This window comes from Gorilla gorilla, chromosome 10, assembly GCF_029281585.2.
Source record: "Gorilla gorilla gorilla isolate KB3781 chromosome 10, NHGRI_mGorGor1-v2.1_pri, whole genome shotgun sequence".
Taxonomy (NCBI): domain Eukaryota; kingdom Metazoa; phylum Chordata; class Mammalia; order Primates; family Hominidae; genus Gorilla; species Gorilla gorilla.
Genome location: NC_073234.2, coordinates 80,044,979 through 80,064,494, shown reverse-complemented (window position 1 = coordinate 80,064,494; position 19,516 = coordinate 80,044,979). Strand labels below are relative to the sequence as shown.

At 36.5% G+C, this 19,516-nt stretch overlaps 1 protein-coding gene across 4 annotated transcripts in view; it reads left to right on the top strand.

Annotated features, from left to right (window-relative positions):
* Positions 1-13,157, top strand: part of SLCO1B1 (solute carrier organic anion transporter family member 1B1) — a 106,347-nt gene extending 93,190 nt beyond the window's left edge. For all 4 annotated transcript variants that reach the window (XM_055358468.2, XM_055358466.2, XM_031000722.3 and 1 more), the window contains one exon: positions 11,070-13,157. In XM_055358468.2, the coding sequence (XP_055214443.1) occupies positions 11,070-11,280 (211 nt within the window). In that variant the 3' untranslated portion in view covers positions 11,281-13,157. The remainder of the gene's footprint in view (positions 1-11,069) is intronic.
* Positions 13,158-19,516: the final 6,359 nt, after the last annotated feature.

Sequence of the window (19,516 nt, the reverse complement as noted above, 5' to 3'; positions counted from 1 at the left end):
GTGTAACCACCTAACGGGTTCACCTTGCCCACTGCCTAGACAGAGCTTATTTATCAAGAAAGATCTTACTTATCAAAACAGAGAAATTGCAATAAAGAGTAATTCATGCAGAGCCAGCTGTGCAGGACACCAGAGTTTTGTTATTATTCAAATCAGTCTCTCTGAGAATTTGAGGACTGGAGTTTTTAAAGATAATTTGGTGGGTAGGGGGGCCAATGAGTCAAGAGTTCTGATTGGTCAGGTGAGAGATGAAATCATAGGGAGTTGATACTGTCCTCTTGTGCTGAGTCACTTCCTGGGAGGGGGCCACAGGATGAGATAGGCCAGTTTATCAATCTGGGTGGTGTGAGCTCATCTGTGAAGTTCAGGATCTGCAAAATATATCAAGTATTGATCTTAGGTTTTACAATAGTGCTGTTATCCTCAGGAGCAATTTGGTTAGAGTCAGAATCTTGTAGCCTCCAGATGCATTACTCCTAAATCATAATTTCTAATCTTTTGGCTAATTCGTTAGTCCTACAAAGGTAGTCTGTTTCCCAGGCAAGAAGCTGGTTTGTTTTGGGAAAGGACTGTTACTGTCTTGGTTTTAAACTCGAAGCTATAAACTAAATTTCTCCCAGAATTAGTTCGGCTTACACCCAGAAATCAACAAGAACAGCTTGGAGGATAGAAGCAAGATGGAGTTGGTTAGGTCAGCTCTCTTTCAGTCTCGGTTATAGTTTTGCAGTGAAAATTTCATAAGCATTTAGTGCAATAAACTTTCCACTTTATGCTGTTGAAGCTATATCCTACAGGTTTTAAAATACTTTGTCTCGATTTTCATTTGTTTAAAACAAAAAAATTGTGTTCTGCTCTAATTTTGTTATTTACCCAAAAGTAATTCAGGACCAAGTTATACAGACTTCTTGTAATTGTGTAGTTTCGAGAGTTGCTCTTGATACTGATTTCTATTTTTATTCTGCTGTGGTTCATGAAGATGTTTGTTATAACTCTGATTTTTTAAAAAATTTATTGTGACTTATGACTTAGAATGTGGTTAGTTTTAGAGAATGTTTTATGAACAGATAAAAAATGCATTTTCTCTGATTTTTGGGTGAAGTATTCTCTAGATATCTATTAGATCCACTTGGTAAAGAGTCTAGCTCAAGTCGAATTTTTTTTTTTTTTTTTTTTTAGCTTTTGGCCTTGATGATGTGCCTGTCTAGTGTTGTCAGTCTGGTGTCGAAGCTTATTACTCATTGTATTACTTTCTATCTCTTTGCTTAGGTCTGGTAGTATTTATTTTATAAATATGATTGCTTCAGTATTGAGTGTGTATATATTTAGATTAGTTAAATCTTATTGAATTAAATGCTTTATCATTATGTAATGCACTTACTTGGTTTTTTTTAAACTGTTGTTTGTTTAAGGTCTGTTTTATTTGATACAAAGAGAGGAATTTCAGCTTATTTTTGCTTTCCGTTTGAAAGATAGATCTTTCTTCATCCTTTTACTTTAAGTCTATGGATGTCCTTACATACGAGATGGATTCCTTAAGGGCAGCAGAAGGTTGCCTTTTTTTTTTTTTAATCCACTGTGCTACTCTGTCTTTTATATGAAGCATTTAGGCAATTTACATTCAAAGTTAATATGATATGTGAGATTTTGTACCTCTCATACTGTTGTTAGCTAGTTGCTTTATAGTTGCAATTGTGTAGTTACTTAATAGGATCTATAGGCTTTGTAATTATGTGTGCTTTTATGGTAGCAAGTATTGGTCTGTTTTTTCCTGTTTTGAACTCCTTTTAGCATTTTTTCTAAAACTGATCTGGTGGTGACATATTTCCTTAGTGTTTACTGGTCTGGGAAATATTTTATTTCTACTTTATTCACAAATCTTCATTTGGGAATTTATGAAGTTCTTGGCTGTCATTATTATTATTTTTCTTTTGTAAGTCTAACAATAGGCCCCCAATCTCTTCTAGCTTGTAATGTATCTGCTGGGAAGTTCACCTTTAGTCTAATGGTATTTCCTTCATAAATAATTTGGCCCTTTTCTCTAGCTGCCTTTAAGATTTGTTTTTTCATGTTGAACTTAGGCAATCTGATGACTATATTCATATAGTATCTGAATAGTTGTTTTGTATAGTATCTCATACTATAGTATGTTTTGTATAGTATCTCATACACTGTTGCATCCACAACAGTGTACGGTGGAGAGAGTGGGAAATTACCCTCTATCCAGATTCATTCCTGAGTGTTGGTACTGCCTCCTTTAGTAATTGGTGCTGTGCCCATGTTCTCTTTGTCCCAGGGGAAGCTATAGTGGGCTACAGTCCCCACTCTTTTAGGGGAAGAACACATTGAGGGTTAGATCTCCAGAGGTTTGCCAGGAATTTGGTGGTGTGGTGACTCAAAGATGGAGAATCCTCAGGCAGGGCAGTGGCATACCATAGATGTACAAACAGTATGGCACATCCTTCCTTTAGATAGAAAGGTGGTGCAGCTGTACCTGTGCAGGCTGGCCACCTAGTTGTCTATCCCTGGGGAGTTTCCAAATTGCCACCAATAGCATTACCCTGCGTCAAGAGGGCAGAGGAAATTCCTAACAATTTGGTGGTCTGCAGATTATCAGAGATGTGAGGGGAGCAGAGAAGCACTTTTAGCTACATTTTCACAGGGTTCTCTGGGGGTTGATTATTACCAGGCTTTTACCGCTTTTCTTTACTACACCACAGCTGCTTCTTATGGGCACTGTAACAGTTCCTGGCTCTCTTTCTCAGTTTTTTATTTGGTACTTCTTTATTCACCAGTAACTTTGATCTTCTTTCTAAGGAGAACTGTAATTTGATGTCCCTGGTCAGCCATCTTGAAAAGAACTTGACTTATTTTTTTATCAGTGGCAGCATGATATATCTTCCTCCATCTAATTACTTTTAATCTATACATCTTTAAAGTAGATCTCTTAGAGACTACATATAGTTTGTTTCTTCTTTTTAATCCTTTAACAAACTCAGTCTTTTAATTGGTGGATTTAGATCATTGACATTAAAAGTGACTACTGATGTTGTAAGACTAATGTTGATTATAATTTTACTATTGTCTATTTGTTATACTTGTTCTTTGATCCTATTTTTGTCTTCTATTCTTTTTTCTTCTGTTGTGTTCTTAACTAGTCTATATGACTCTGATTTTATATGACTATATAATCATAAATTTTTGTTACCTTTCTTTATGTATATCAAGTTTCTGACCTATATGAGTCTCTCTAAAAACTTCTCTTAACATTTCTTACAAGGAAGATGTACTGGAAAAATATTTCTTCAATTGTTGTTTGTCTGAGAATGTGTTTATTTCTACTTTACTCTTAAAAGAATTTCACAGAGTACAGAATTTTAAGTTGGTGATTTTTTTCTCTTAAGACTTTAAATATTTCACTCCACTCTCTTGCTTGCATGGTTTCTGAAGAGAAGTCTGATATATTTTCTCCCCTATAGATAAAATTTGTTTTTCCTTCTGGTTAGTTTCAGGATAAAGTTTTCTTTATCTTTGACTTTGTATAATTTGAAAATAACACACCTACATGTAGTTTTTCTGGTCAATAATAACTTATTTGTATATTTAAAAATAACTTAGGAAGTGCAGTTGAATTGTTTGTAACACAAAGGACAAATCCTTAGCATTTTCTAAGTTTCCTGAATCTGTGATATAATGTCTGACATTAATTTGAGAGAAATTCTTTTTTTTTTAATTGAAGAACTTTTCTTTTTGTTTTTTTTTTTGTTTTTTTTTTTAATTATTATTATACTTTAAGTTTTAGGGTACATGTGCACATTGTGCAGGTTAGTTACATATGTATACATGTGCCATGCTGGTGTGCTGCACCCATTAACTCGTCATCTAGCATTAGGTGTATCTCCCACTGCTATCGCTCCCCCCTCCCCCCACCCCACAACAGTCCCCAGAGTGTGATGTTCCCCTTCCTGTGTCCATGTGATCTCATTGTTCAATTCCCACCTATGACTGAGAATATACGGTGTTTGGTTTTTTTGTTCTTGCAATAGTTTACTGAGAATGATGATTTCCAATTTCATCCATGTCCCTACAAAGGACATGAACTCATCCTTTTTTATGGCTGCATAGTATTCCATGGTGTATATGTGCCACATTTTCTTAATCCAGACTATCATTGTTGGACATTTGGGTTGGTTCCAAGTCTTTGCTATTGTGAATAATGCCGCAATAAACATACGTGTGCATGTGTCTTTATAGCAGCATGATTTATAGTCCTTTGGGTATATACCCAGTAATGGGATGGCTGGGTCAAATGGTATTTCCAGTTCTAGATCCCTGAGGAATCACCACACTGACTTCCACAATGGTTGAACTAGTTTACAGTCCCACCAACAGTGTAAAAGTGTTCCTATTTCTCCACATCCTCTCCAGCACCTGTTGTTTCCTGACTTTTTAATGATTGCCATTCTAATTGGTGTGAGATGGTATCTCATTGTGGTTTTGATTTGCATTTCTCTGATGGCCAGTGATGGTGAGCATTTTTTCATACGTTTTATGGCTGCATAAATGTCTTCTTTTGAGAAGTGTCTGTTCATGTCCTTCGCCCACTTTTTGATGGGGTTGTTTTTTTCTTGTAAATTTGTTGGAGTTCATTGTAGATTCTGGATATTAGCCCTTTGTCAGATGAGTAGGTTGTGAAAATTTTCTCCCATTTTGTAGGTTGCCTGTTCACTCTGATGGTAGTTTCTTTTGCTGTGCAGAAGCTCTTTAGTTTAATTAGATCCCATTTGTCAATTTTGTCTTTTGTTGCTATTGCTTTTGGTGTTTTAGACATGAATTCCTTGCCCATGCCTATGTCCTGAATGGTAATGCCTAGGTCTTCTTCTAGGGTTTTTATGGTTTTAGGTCTAACATTTAAGTCTTTAATCCATCTTGAATTGATTTTTGTATAAGGTGTAAGGAAGGGATCCAGTTTCAGCCTTCTACATATGGCTAGCCAGTTTTCCCAGCACCATTTATTAAATAGGGAATCCTTTCCCCATTGCTTGTTTTTCTCAGGTTTGTCAAAGATCAGATAGTTGTAGATATGCGGCGTTATTTCTGAGGGCTCTGTTCTGTTCCATTGATCTATATCTCTGTTTTGGTACCAGTACCATGCTGTTTTGGTTACTGTAGCCTTGTAGTATAGTTTGAAGTCAGGTAGTGTGATGCCTCCAACTTTGTTCTTTTGGCTTAGGATTGACTTGGCGATGCGGGCTCTTTTTTGGTTCCATATGAGCTTTAAAGTAGTTTTTTCCAATTCTGTGAAGAAAGGCATTGGTAGCTTGATGGGGATGGCATTGAATCTGTAAATTACCTTGGGCAGTATGGCCATTTTCACGATATTGATTCTTCCTACCCATGAGCATGGAATGTTCTTCCATTTGTTTGTATCCTCTTTTATTTCCTTGAGCAGCGGTTTGTAGTTCTCCTTGAAGAGGTCCTTCACATCCCTTGTAAGTTGGATTCCTAGGTATTTTATTCTCTTTGAAGCAATTGTGAATGGGAGTTCACTCATGATTTGGCTCTCTGTTTGTCTGTTGTTGGTGTATAGGAATGCTTGTGATTTTTGCACATTGATTTTGTATCCTAAGACTTTGCTGAAGTTGCTTATCAGCTTAAGGAGATTTTGGGCTGAGACAATGGGGTTTTCTAGATATACAATCATGTCATCTGCAAACAGGGACAATTTGACTTCCTCTTTTCCTAATTGAATACCCTTTATTTCCTTCTCCTGCCTGATTTCCCTGGCCAGAACTTCCAACACTATGTTGAATAGGAGTGGTGAGAGAGGGCATCCCTGTCTTGTGCCAGTTTTCAAAGGGAATGCTTCCAGTTTTTGCCCATTCAGTATGATATTGGCTGTAGGTTTGTCATAGATAGCTCTTATTATTTTGAGATACATCCCATCAATACCCAATTTATTGAGAGTTTTGAGCATGAAGGGTTGTTGAATTTTGTCAAAGGCCTTTTCTGCATCTATTGAGATAATCATGTGGTTTTTGTCTTTGGCTCTGTTTATATGCTGGATTACATTTATTGATTTGCATATGTTGAACCAGCCTTGCATCCCAGGGATGAAGCCCACTTGATCATGGTGGATAAGCTTTTGGATGTGCTGCTGGATTCGGTTTGCCAGTATTTTATTGAGGATTTTTGCATCAATGTTCATCAAGGATATTGGTCTAAAATTCTCTTTTTTGGTTGTGTCTCTGCCTGGCTTTGGTATCAGAATGATGCTGGCCTCATAAAATGAGTTAGGGAGGATTCCCTCTTTTTCTATTGATTGGAATAGTTTCAGAAGTATTGGTACCAGTTCCTCCTTGTACCTCTGGTAGAATTTGGCTGTGAATCCATCTGGTCCTGGACTCTTTTTCATTGGTAAGCTATTGATTATTGCCACAATTTCAGATCCTGTTATTGTTCTATTCAGAGATTCAACTTCTTCCTGGTTTAGTCTTGGGAGAGTGTATGTGTCAAGGAATTTATCCATTTCTTCTAGATTTTCTAGTTTATTTGCGTAGAGGTGTTTGTAGTATTCTCTGATGGTAGTTTGTATTTCTTTGGGATCGGTGGTGATATCCCCTTTATCACTTTTTATTACGTCTATTTGATTCTTCTCTCTTTTTTTCTTTATTAGTCTTGCTAGCAGTCTATCAATTTTGTTGATCCTTTCAAAAAACCAGCTCCTGGATTCATTAATTTTTTGAAGGGTTTTTTGTGTCTCTATTTCCTTCAGTTCTGCTCTGATTTTAGTTATTTCTTGCCTTCTGCTAGCTTTTGAATGTGTTTGCTCTTGCTTCTCTAGTTCTTTTAATTGTGATGTTAGGGTGTCAATTTTGGATCTTTCCTGCTTTCTCTTGTGGGCATTTAGTGCTATAAATTTCCCTCTACACACTGCTTTGAATGTGTCCCAGAGATTCTGGTATGTTGTGTCTTTGTTCTCGTTGGTTTCAAAGAACATCTTTATTTCTGCCTTCATTTCGTTATGTACCCAGTAGTCATTCAGGAGCAGGTTGTTCAGTTTCCATGTAGTTGAGCGGTTTTGAGTGAGATTCTTAATCCTGAGTTCTAGTTTGATTGCACTGTGGTCTGAGAGATAGTTTGTTATAATTTCTATTCTTTTACATTTGTTGAGGAGAGCTTTACTTCCAAGTATGTGGTCAATTTTGGAATAGGTGTGGTGTGGTGCTGAAAAAAATGTATATTCTGTTGATTTGTGGTGGAGAGTTCTGTAGATGTATGTTAGGTCCACTTGGTGCAGAGGTGAGTTCAATTCCTGGGTATCCTTGTTGACTTTCTGTCTCGTTGATCTGTCTAATGTTGACAGTGGGGTGTTAAAGTCTCCCATTATTAATGTGTGGGAGTCTAAGTCTCTTTGTAGGTCACTCAGGACTTGCTTTATGAATCTGGGTGCTCCTGTATTGGGTGCATATATATTTAGGATAGTTAGCTCTTCTTGTTGAATTGATCCCTTTACCATTAGGTAATGGCCTTCTTTGTCTCTTTTGATCTTTGTTGGTTTAAAGTCTGTTTTATCAGAGACTAGGATTGCAACCCCTGCCTTTTTTTGTTTTCCATTTGCTTGGTAGATCTTCCTCCATCCTTTTATTTTGAGCCTTTGTGTGTCTCTGCACGTGAGATGGGTTTCCTGAATACAGCACACTGATGGGTCTTGACTCTTTATCCAATTTGCCAGTCTGTGTCTTTTAATTGGAGCATTTAGTCCATTTACATTTAAAGTTAATAGTGTTATGTGTGAATTTGATCTGTCATTATGATGTTAGCTGGTTATTTTGCTCGTTAGTTGATGCAGTTTCTTCCTAGTCTGGATGGTCTTTACATTTTGGCATGATTTTGCAGTGGCTGGTACCAGTTGTTCCTTTCCATGTTTAGTGCTTCCTTCAGGAGCTCTTTTAGGGCAGGCCTGATGTTGACAAAATCTCTCAGCATTTGCTTGTCTGTAAAGGATTTTATTTCTCCTTCACTTATGAAGCTTAGTTTGGCTGGAAATGAAATTCTGGGTTGAAAATTCTTTTCTTTAAGAATGTTGAATATTGGCCTCCATGCTCTTCTGGCTTGTAGGGTTTCTGCCGAGAGATCCGCTGTTAGTCTGATGGGCTTCCCTTTGTGGGTAACCCGACCTTTCTCTCTGGCTGCCCTTAACATTTTTTCCTTCATTTCAACTTTGGTGAATCTGACAATTATGTGTCTTGGAGTTGCTCTTCTCGAGGAGTATCTTTGTGGCGTTCTCTGTATTTCCTGAATCTGAATGTTGGCCTGCCTTGCTGGATTGGGGAATTTCTCCTGGATAGTATCCTGCAGAGTGTTTTCCAACTTGGTTCCATTCTCCCCATCACTTTCAGGTACACCAATCAGACGTAGATTTGGTCTTTTCACATAGTCCCATATTTCTTGGAGGCTTTGCTCGTTTCTTTTTATTCTTTTTTCTCTAAACTTTCCTTCTCGCTTCATTTCATTCATTTCATCTTCCATTGCTGATACCCTTTCTTCCAGTTGATCGCATCAGCTCCTGAGGCTTCTGCATTCTTCACATAGTTCTCGAGCCTTGGTTTTCAGCTCCACCAGCTCCTTTAAGCACTTCTCTGTATTGGTTATTCTAGTTATACATTCTTCTAAATTTTTTTCAAAGTTTTCAACTTCTTTGCCTTTGGTTTGAATGTCCTCCCGTAGCTCAGAGTAATTTGATCGTCTGAAGCCTTCTCTCAGCTCGTCAAAGTCATTCTCCGTCCAGCTTTGTTCCGTTGCTGGTGAGGAGCTGCGTTCCTTTGGAGGAGGAGAGGCACTCTGATTTTTATAGTTTCCAGTTTTTTCTGTTCTGTTTTTTCCCCATCTTTGTGGTTTTATCTACTTTTGGTCTTTGATGATGGTGATGTACAGGTGGGTTTTTGGTGTGGATGTCCTTTCTGTTTGTTAGTTTTCCTTCTAACAGACAGGACCCTCAGCTGCAGGTCTGTTGGAGTACCCTGCCGTGTGAGGTGTCAGTGTGCCCATGCTGGGGGGTGCCTCCCAGTTAGGCTGCTCGGGGGTCAGGGGTCAGGGACCCACTTGAGCAGGCAGTCTGCCCGTTCTCAGATGTCCAGCTGTGTACTGGGAGAACCACTGCTCTCTTCAAAGCTGTCAGACAGGGACATTTAAGTCTGCAGAGGTTACTGCTGTCTTTTTGTCTGTGCCCCGCCCCCAGAGGTGGAGCCTACAGAGGCCTGCAGGCCTCCTTGAGCTGTGGTGGGCTCCACCCAGTTCGAGCTTCCAGGCTGCTTTGTTTACCTAAGCAAGCCTGGGCAATGGCGGGCGCCCCTCCCCCAGCCTCGCTGCCGCCTTGCAGTTTGATCTCAGACTGCTGTGCTAGCAATCAGCGAGACTCTGTGGGTGTAGGACCCTCTGAGCCAGGTGCCAGATATAATCGCGTGGTGCGCCGTTTTTTAAGCCCATCGGAAAAGCACAGTATTCGGGTGGGAGTGACCCGATTTTCCAGGTGTCGTCCGTCACCCCTTTCTTTGATTAGGAAAGGGAACTCCTTGACCCCTTGTGCTTCCCAAGTGAGGCAATGCCTCGCCCTGCTTCGGCTCGCGCACGGTGTGCTCACCCACTGACCTGCGCCCACTGTCTGGCACTCCCTAGTGAGATGAACCCGGTACCTCAGGTGGAAATGCAGAAATCACCCGTCTTCTGCGTCGCTCAGGCTGGGAGCTGTAGACCGGAGCTGTTCCTATTCGGCCATCTTGGCTCCTCCTGAGAGAAATTCTTAGTAATTTTTTTTTTTTTTTGAGATGGAGTCTCACTCTGTTGCCCAGGCTGGAGTGCTGCAATGGCATGATCTTGGCTCACTGCACCCCCCGCCTCCTGAGTTCAAGTGATTCTCCTGCCTCAGCCTCCTGAGTAGCTGGGATAACAGGTGCCTGCCACCATGCCCAGCTAGTTTTTGTATTTTTGGTATAGACGGGGTTTCACCATGTTGGTCAGGCTGGTCTCTAACTCCTGATCTCGTGATCTGCCTGCCTCAGCCTCCCAAAGTGCTGGGATTACAGGCGTGAGCCACTGCACCTGGCCAGTAATTATTTTTTAAAAATGTTTCTTTCACTCCTTTTCTCTTTGTTTTCCTTCTAACCTTTCCATTACACACACTTATATAATTGTCTCAAAATTTTTATATGATTTCAATTGATTTACTTTTTAGTCTTGTTTCTCTTTGCTTTTCAGTTTTGGAGGTTTTCATTGATATATCCTCAAATTAGAGAGTCTTCATCAGTTGTGTTCTATCTACTAATAAGCCCATCAAAGGCATTCTTTATTTCTGCTACAGAATTTTTTATTTTTAGCATTTTCTTGGGTTCTTAAAATTTTTATTTTTATACTTACATTGTCCATCTGTTATTGAGTGCTGTCTACCTTATTGATTAGAACACTTAGCATATTAATCATAGTTGTTTTAAATTCCATTTTGAAAATTTCCACATCCCGGACATATCTAGGTCTGGTTTAAAGCTTACTTATTCTTTTCAATCTATGTTTTTTTTTCACTTTTGGTATGACTGGCAATTTTTTTCATTACAGTTAAGCATAATGCATTGGGTAAAAGGAACTGCTTTGATAAGCCTTTATTAATATGGTGTAAGGTGCTGGAGAAGGGGTAGCATTCTACAGGCCTACATTTAGGTTTTATTATTTTAGTTATAATCCAGTAACCTCTGGATTATGAATTTCAAACATACTTCTCAGTTTCTCCTCCCAGCTGTAGGTGGGGCAGGATGGCTTAACAGGGCTTGAGTTGTATATTTTTCTCGTTCTATGAAGAAGGCCAGAGGCAACTAGAGTATAGTTTCTATGGCTTCATAACCCTATTACAATAATAAAATATCTATCATTATGCCCCAATAAAAAGAATTATTAGAATTATTGTCTTAATATTTTATTTATAATTTTTTTTCTTTAGGATCTGGATACTGGAGAAAATGTTTTAAGTTATTACACACAATTTAAACTGATTTATTGTTTTATTTTCTCTATTTCTACAGAAGGGTCTACTTGGGCTTGTCTTCAATGTTAAGAGTCTCATCACTTGTTTTATATATTATATTAATTTATGCCATGAAGAAAAAATATCAAGAGAAAGATATCAATGCATCAGAAAATGGAAGTGTCATGGATGAAGCAAACTTAGAATCCTTAAATAACGATAAACATTTTGTCCCTTCTGCTGGGGCAGATAGTGAAACACATTATTAAGGGGAGAAAAAAAGCCACTTCTGCTTCTGTGTTTCCAAACAGCATTGCATTGATTCAGTAAGATGTTATTTTTGAGGAGTTCCTGGTCCTTTCACTAAGAATTTCCACATCTTTTATGGTGGAAGTATAAATAAGCCTATGAACTTAGAATAAAACAAACTGTAGGTAGAAAAAATGAGAGTACTCATTGTTACATTATAGCTACGTATTTGTGGTTAAGGTTAGACTATATGATCCATACAAATTAAAGTGAGAGACATGGTTACTGTGTAATAAAAGAAAAAATACTTGTTCAGGTAATTGTAATTCTTAATAAAACAAATGAGTATCATACAGGTAGAGGTTAAAAAGGAGGAGCTAGATTCATATCCTAAGTAAAGAGAAATGCCTAGTGTCTACTTTATTAAACAAACAAACACAGAGTTTGAACTATAATACTAAGGCCTGAAGTCTAGCTTGGATGTATGCTACAATAATATCTGTTACTCACATAAAATTATATATTTCACAGACTTTATCAATGTATAATTAACAATTATCTTGTTTAAGTAAATTTAGAATACATTTAAGTATTGTGGAAGAAATAAAGACATTCCAATATTTGCAAGCTGTGATTGTCAAACAACATATTACATTATGTGTTAAGTTTCCAGTGGGCCCACGGTAATGTATTAGGAAAAACTGACTTTGACTAATGTAGCCACTCTCATACTTACCTTAGCTAGATTTCCTAGATCATTTGCCGCACCTTCTACATCAGCACTTGCTTCTTCACTTTGTACTTAGATAATGAAACCAGCTTCTTTTTTTAAACCCCATGAAACAAATTCTACAGCTTTTTTTCTTTTGCAGCTTTCCCACGTCTCTTAGTCATCATAGAATGACAGAGAGTTAGGTCCTTGCTCTAGATTAGATTTGGCCTAAGGGAACATTGTGGCTGCTTTGTTCTTCAATCCAGGCTACTGAAGTTTTCTCCATATTAGCCATAAGTCTGTTTCACTTTGTTATTATTTGTGTGTTCACTGAAGTAGGACTCCTAATTATCTTCAAGTACTTTATTTTTGCATTCACAACTTGGCTAACTGCTGAATGCAAGATGCTTAGTTTTGACTTACCTTGGCTCTTGATATGCCTTCCTCACTAAACTTAATCATTTCTAAAATTTGACTTAAAATGAGAGATGTGTGACTCTTTCTTTCACTCAAACACCTAGAGGTCATTGTAAGGTTATTATTTGGCTTAATTTCTATGTTGTTCTGTCTCAGGACATAGGAAGGCCCAATGGGATGGAGAGAGATGTAGCAATAGCTGGTTGGTGGAGCATTCAGAACACACACAACTTTATTGATTAAGTTCCACGTATTATATGGGTATGGATAGTGGCAAATCAAATCAATTACAATAGTAACATCAAAGATCACTAACCACAGGTCACTATCACAGATACAATAACAATGAATAAGTCTGAAATATTGTGAGAATTAGTAAAATTTGACACAGAGACATAAAGTGAGCACATATGTTTGAAAAAATGATGTCAATAGACTTGTTTGATGCAGGATTGCCAAAAACTTTCAATTTGAAAACAAAAAACAAACAAAAAACCACCAAAATATGTGAAGTGCAATAAAGTGAAGTTCAATAAAATGAAGTATGCCAGGAATAAAAACTAGCAGGATCACAGGATCAACCTCTACTTAAAAGTATTAGAAATATGGAGATAAATAGAAGAAATAGCTAAAAAGAGTTGTAAATGCTTGCCTCTGGAAAGCAGAATAACAAGCAGAGAAAAACTCATTTTCAATATGAGATTTTTGACGTAATCTTATTTTTACAACTTTGTGCATAAATGGCTTTGGTAAAAATTAAAAATCAATCATCAGACTGGTATGTCTCTTATTAATCAACAATAAACAATAATATTGATACCCAGGTACTACACTGAGAGCCTTGGGTGAGCCTCCAAGTCTTGCTGGCTTCAGATACCAGAAAGATCACAGGGGTTAATGCACTAAGCAGACTCTTGAGGTCCCTGATTCCAGGACTTGACTCTGGGATAGCATTTCTGAACCTGCCCTCGGCCAGAGGGGAGCCCATTGTCCTGAAGGTTGAATCCCACGTCAGGCAGAATTCAATAGAAGCTGATTAAAGTGCCCTTGGGCCTTAAGGAAACACTGGCAGTAGTCTAGCAGTACTCCCTGTGGGCCTGAAGTGTTGTGGCTATGGGTTGAGGCTCCTTTGTATTTGGAAATGCGAGGGAAGAGTGGGAAAGACGGTCTTGTGGTTTGAGTGCCACCTCAGCCACAATATGATAGAACACCAGGTAGACTTTACGAGTTTTGGCTCTAGTCTCTGACTCCTGGATGGCATCTCTGGACCCACATGGGACCTGGGGGACCTTGCCACCCTGAAAGGAAGGACACAGGCCTTGCTGGCTTTTCTGTCTGCTGATTGTAGAGCCCCATGGCCTTGAGCAAACATCGGCAGTAGTCAGGGAATAATTACAGCAGACCTTGGGCAAGACTCATAAATGTGCTGGCTTCAGGTGTAACCCAATGTAGTCATAGTTCTGGATGCCACAGAGGTGCTTATGCCACTCCAAACCTAGATTTAGTTGGCTCAGAATAGAGAGAGAGACTGTATGTTTGGGAGATATTAAGCAAGAGAACAAGAATCTCTGCCTGGAAATCCAGAGAATTCTCCTGGATGTGGTTCAAGACCATCAAGGCAGTACCTCTACGAGTCTGCAAAAACCTCAGCATTACTGGGCTTGGGATGCTCCCTAAAGCAGACACAGCTTATTTCACAATAATCAAGTTATTTCAAATGCCTGGAAACCCTTCCCAAGAAGGATGGCTGCAAATAAGCCCAAACAGCCAAGGCTACAATAAATATTTTGCTCTTCAATGCCCAGACAGACAAATATCTACTAGCATCAACACCATCCTGGAAAACATGACCTCACCAAATGAACTAAATAAGGCACCAGGAACCATTCCTGGAGAAACAGAGATACGTGACTTTTCAGAGACAGAATTCAAAATAGCTATTTTGAGGAAACTCATAGAAATTCAAGATAACACAAAGAAGGAATTCAGAATTTTATCAGATAAATTTAACAAGGACATTGAAATAATTGAAAAGAATGAAGCAGAAATTCTGTAGCTGAGAAATACAATTGGTATACTGAAGAATGAATAAGAATCCTTTAATAGCAGAATTTATCAAGCAAAACAAAGAATTAATGAACTTGAAGACAGGTTTTTTGAAAATACACAGTCAGAGGAGATGAAAAAAAGAATATAAAACAATAAAACAAGCCTACAGAAAGTGGAAAATAGACTCAAAAGAGCATATCTGTTATGGGCCCTAAAGAGGAGGTAGAGAAAGAGATGGGGTAGAAAGTGTATTCAAAGGGATAATACCAGAGAACTTCTCAAACTTAGAGAGAGATATATCCAAGTACAAGAAGGTTATAGAATACCAAGCAGATTTAATCCAAAGAAGACTACCTCAGAGCATTTAATGATCAAACTCTCAAAGGTCAAAATTTAAAAAATGATCCAAAAAACAGCAAGATAATAGAAACAATTAAGAGAGAGTGGTGCTCCAAAATTCTGGCAACAGAATTTTTACTGGAAACCTTACAGGCACAAATGGCATGACATATTTAAAGTGCTGAAGTAAAACAAAACAAAACAAAACAAAACAAACAAACAAACAAAAAAACGCTTTTACCCTAGAATAGTACATCCAAGAAAAATATCTTTCAAACATGAAGAAGAAATGGAGACTCAGCAAGACAAACAAAAGCTAAGGAATTTCATCAATACCAGACCTATCCTATAAGACATGCTAAAGGAAGTGCTTCAAATGGAAAGAAAAGAACATTATTGAACAATAAATAATCACCTAAAGGTACAAGACTCACTGGTAATAGTAAGCATGCAGCATAACACAATGTCATAACCCCTTAACTGTGGTATGTGAACTATTATTCTAAGTAGAAACACTAAATGATGAACCAATCAAAAATAATAACTTCAACAACTTTTCAAGACATGGTACAGTAAGCTATAAATAGAAACAACAGAAAGTGAAAAAGCATGGAGATAAAGTTAAGGCATAGATTATTTATTACTTTGATTTTTGCTTGTTTGTTCATGTAAGTAGTGTTAAATTGTTATTAGGTTAAAAATAATGAGCTATAAGCTAGTATTTGCAAGCCTCATGGTAACCTCAAACCAAAAAGCATACAATAGATACACAAAAAATAAAAAGCAAAAAATAAGTTACATCACCAGAGAAAATCACCTTCACTTGAGAAGACCGGAAGAAAGAAAGAAGGATGAAAAGACCACAGAACAACCAGAAAACAAATAACAAAATGGTGGGAGTATGTCTCTACTAATCAATAATAGCACTAAATGTAAATGGATTAAATTGTCTTTTTTATTCAGTTATCTCACTGCTATAAAAAAGAACCAAAGATGGGGTAATTTATAAAGAAAAGAGGTTTAATTGGTTCATGGTTTCACGGGCTGTATAGGATGATCTATTGTCTTTAAGAAACACACTTCACTTATAAAGACACACATAGACTAAAAATAAAGGGATGGGAAAACATATTCCATGCAAAGGGAAACTAAAAAAGAGCAGGAGTCACTATAATTATATCAGACAAAATAGATTGTAAGACAAACGCTGTAAGAAGACAAAAACAAGGTCATTGCATAATGACAAAGCGGCCAACTCAGCAAGAAGATGTAAGAATTTTGAAAACATACGCATCCAACACTGGAGCACTCCAATATATAAAGGAACTATTATTAGAGCTAAAGAGAGATATAGGCCCTAATACAATAATAGTTTGAGACTTCAACACCTCACTTTCATTATGGACAAATCTTCCAGACAAAAAATCAACATCAGACTTAATCTCTACTATAGTCCAAATGAATCTAATAGATATTCACAGAAAATTTCATCCCAGAGCTGCAGGATACATTATTTTTCTCAACAAATGAATTATTCTCAAGGGTAGACCATATGTTAAGTCATAAAACAAATCTTAAAACATTGAAAGAACATGAAATAATGTCAAGCATCTTCTCTGGACAAAATAAAATAACTAGAAATCAATAACAATGGAAATTTTGGAAACAATACAAATTACATGGAAATTAAACAATATGCTCCTGTATGACCAGTGGGCTTTGAAGGAATTAAAAATAATCTTGAAAAAACTCTTAAACAAATGGTAGTGGAAACACAACATACCAAAATCTATGGGATAGAGGAAAAGCAGTACTAACAGGGAAGTTTATAGTTACAAGTGCCTACGCCACAGGAGAAAAAACTTCAAAGAAACTATCTAACAATGCATCTTAAACAACTAGGAAAACAAGAGTAAACTACACCCAAAATTAGTAGAAGAAAAAAGACAATAAAGGTCAGAGCAGAAATTAATAAAATTGAAATTATAAAAAACTATACAAAAGATAAAACAAAAAGTTAATTTTTTGAAAAGTTAAACAAAATTGACAGATGTTCAGACAGACTAAGAGTGAAAAAGAATATCTAAATAAATACAATCAGAAATGAAAAAATATATTAAAACTGATACTGCAGGAATTCCAAGGATCATTATTTGCTACTATGAGCAACTATATGCCAATAAATTGGAAAATTTAGAAGAAATGGACAAATTCCTAGATACATACAAACTACCAAGACTGAACCAAGAAGAAATCTGAAAACTGAACAGGGCAAAAACAAGTAACAAGATCAAAGCCATAACAAAAAGGCTCCCAGTAAAGAAAAGTGCAGGATCCAATGGTTTAACGGCTGAATTCTACCAAATGTTTAAAGAAGAATTAATAGCAATCCTATTCAAATTATTTCATATAATAGAAGAGAAGAAAATACTTCCAAGCTCACTCTACAAAGCTAGTATTACTGATGTCAAAAATGAGACAAAGACACATCAAAAACAAAAACTGCAGGCCAATATCTCTGATAAATATCAATGCAAAAATTCTCAATTAAATACTAGAACACCAAATTCAACAATAGATTTGAAATATCCATTTATTATGACCAAGTAGAATGTATCCCTGGGATGTAAGGATGTTTAAACATACACAAATCAATGTATTACATCATATCAACAGAATAAAGGATAAAAAACATATGATTATTTCACTTGATAATTAAAAAGCATTTGGTAATATTAAACATTTCTTTTATGATTAAAAGCTCTGAAAAAAAGCTTGTTATAGAAGCAACATACTTCAACATAATAAAAGGCATATACAACAGACCCACAGCTAGTATCATACTGAATGGGGAAAACCTGAAAGTCTCTTTTCCTGAGATCTGGAACACAACAAGAACACCCACTTTCCCTCACTGTTGTTCAACATAATAATGGAAGTCCTAGCTAGAGCAATTAAACAAAAGAAAGATATAAAGAACATCCAAATTGGAAAGAAAAAAAGTCAAATTTTACTTGTTTGCAGATAACAAAATCTTATATTTTAAAAAACTTAAAGACTCCACAAGAAAATTGTTAAAAGTGATAAACAAATTCAGTAAAGTTATAGGATAACAAATCAACATATAAAAAATCACTAACATTTCCATATGTCAACAGTAAACAATGTGAAAAAAATTTAAAAAGTAATACCACTTAAAATAGCCACACATATATATAAATAAAATACTAGGAATAACTTAACCATAAAAGTAAAAGATCTGTGTACTGAAAAATATAAAATACTGATGAAAGAAATTGAAGTGGATACCAAATAAAGAAAGATATTCCATGTTAATGGATTAAAAGAATCAATATTGTTAAATATTTATGCTGCTCAAAGCAATATACACATCCAATGCAATCTCTGTCAAAATCTCAACAATGTTCTTCACAGACATAGAAAAAACAACCCTATAATTTATCTGAAACCACAAAAGACTCAGAAGAGCCAAAGCCATCCTGAGCAAAAAGAACAAACTGGAGAAATCACATTACTTGACTTCAAATTATATTATAGAACGTAGCAGGCAAAACAGCAGGGCACTGGCATAACAATAGGCACATACACAAATGGAACATAAAACAGAATTCAAAAACAAATCTGCACACCTACAGTGAATTGATTTTGACAAAGATGCCAAGAACATACACTGCGGAAAAGACAGTCTCTTCAGGAATTAGGAAAACTAGATATCTATATGCAGAAGAATGAAACTAGATCCCTATTTCTCACAATGTCAACTAACTAAAATCAAATCAAAATGAATTAAAGACTTAAATCTATGACATCAAACTATGAAACTTTTTATTTCATGACATGTCATGCAACTTTTTGTAGTTTCATAGTTTGAGGTTCATAATTTCATAGTTTTGTAGATTCATAGATTTAAAGTTTCCAGAACATTTGTCTGGGCAAAAATTTCTTGAGAAACACCACACAAGCACAGGTAACCAAAGTAATAGGGGACAAATGAGATCACATCAAGTTAAAAAGCTTCTGCACAGCAAAGGATATAATCAACAAAGCAAAAAGACAATCCACAGAATGACAGAAAAATATTTGCAAACTACCCACTGACAAAAGATTAATAACCAGAATATATAAAGAGCTCAAACAACTATAAGAAAAAGTGTAATAATCCAATCCAAAAATGGGCAAAATTTCTGAATAGACATTTCTCAAAAGAAGACATGAAAATGGAAAAGAGACATGTGAAAAGGTGTTCAACATCATTGATCATCAGAGAAATGCAAATCAGAATTACAATATTATCTCACCCCAGTTAAAATGGCTTAAATCTAAAAGACAGGCAATAGCAAATGCAGGTGACGATGTGGAGTAAAGGGAACACTTGTACACTATTGGTGAGAAAGTAAATTAGTACCATCACTATGGAGAACAGTTTAGAGGTTCCTCAAAAAATTAAAAATTGAGCTACCATATGATCCAGCAATCTCACTGCTAGGTGTATACCCAAAAGAGTGGAAATCAGTACATCTAAGAGATATCTGCACTTTTATGTTTGTTGTGGCACTGTTTACAATAGCTAAGATTTGAAAGCAAACTAAGTATCCATCAACAGATGAATGAATAAAGAAAATGTGGTACATGTACACAATGGATTACTATTTAGCCATAAACAAATGAGATTCAGTAATATGCAACAACATGGATGGAACTGGAGATTATTGTGTTAT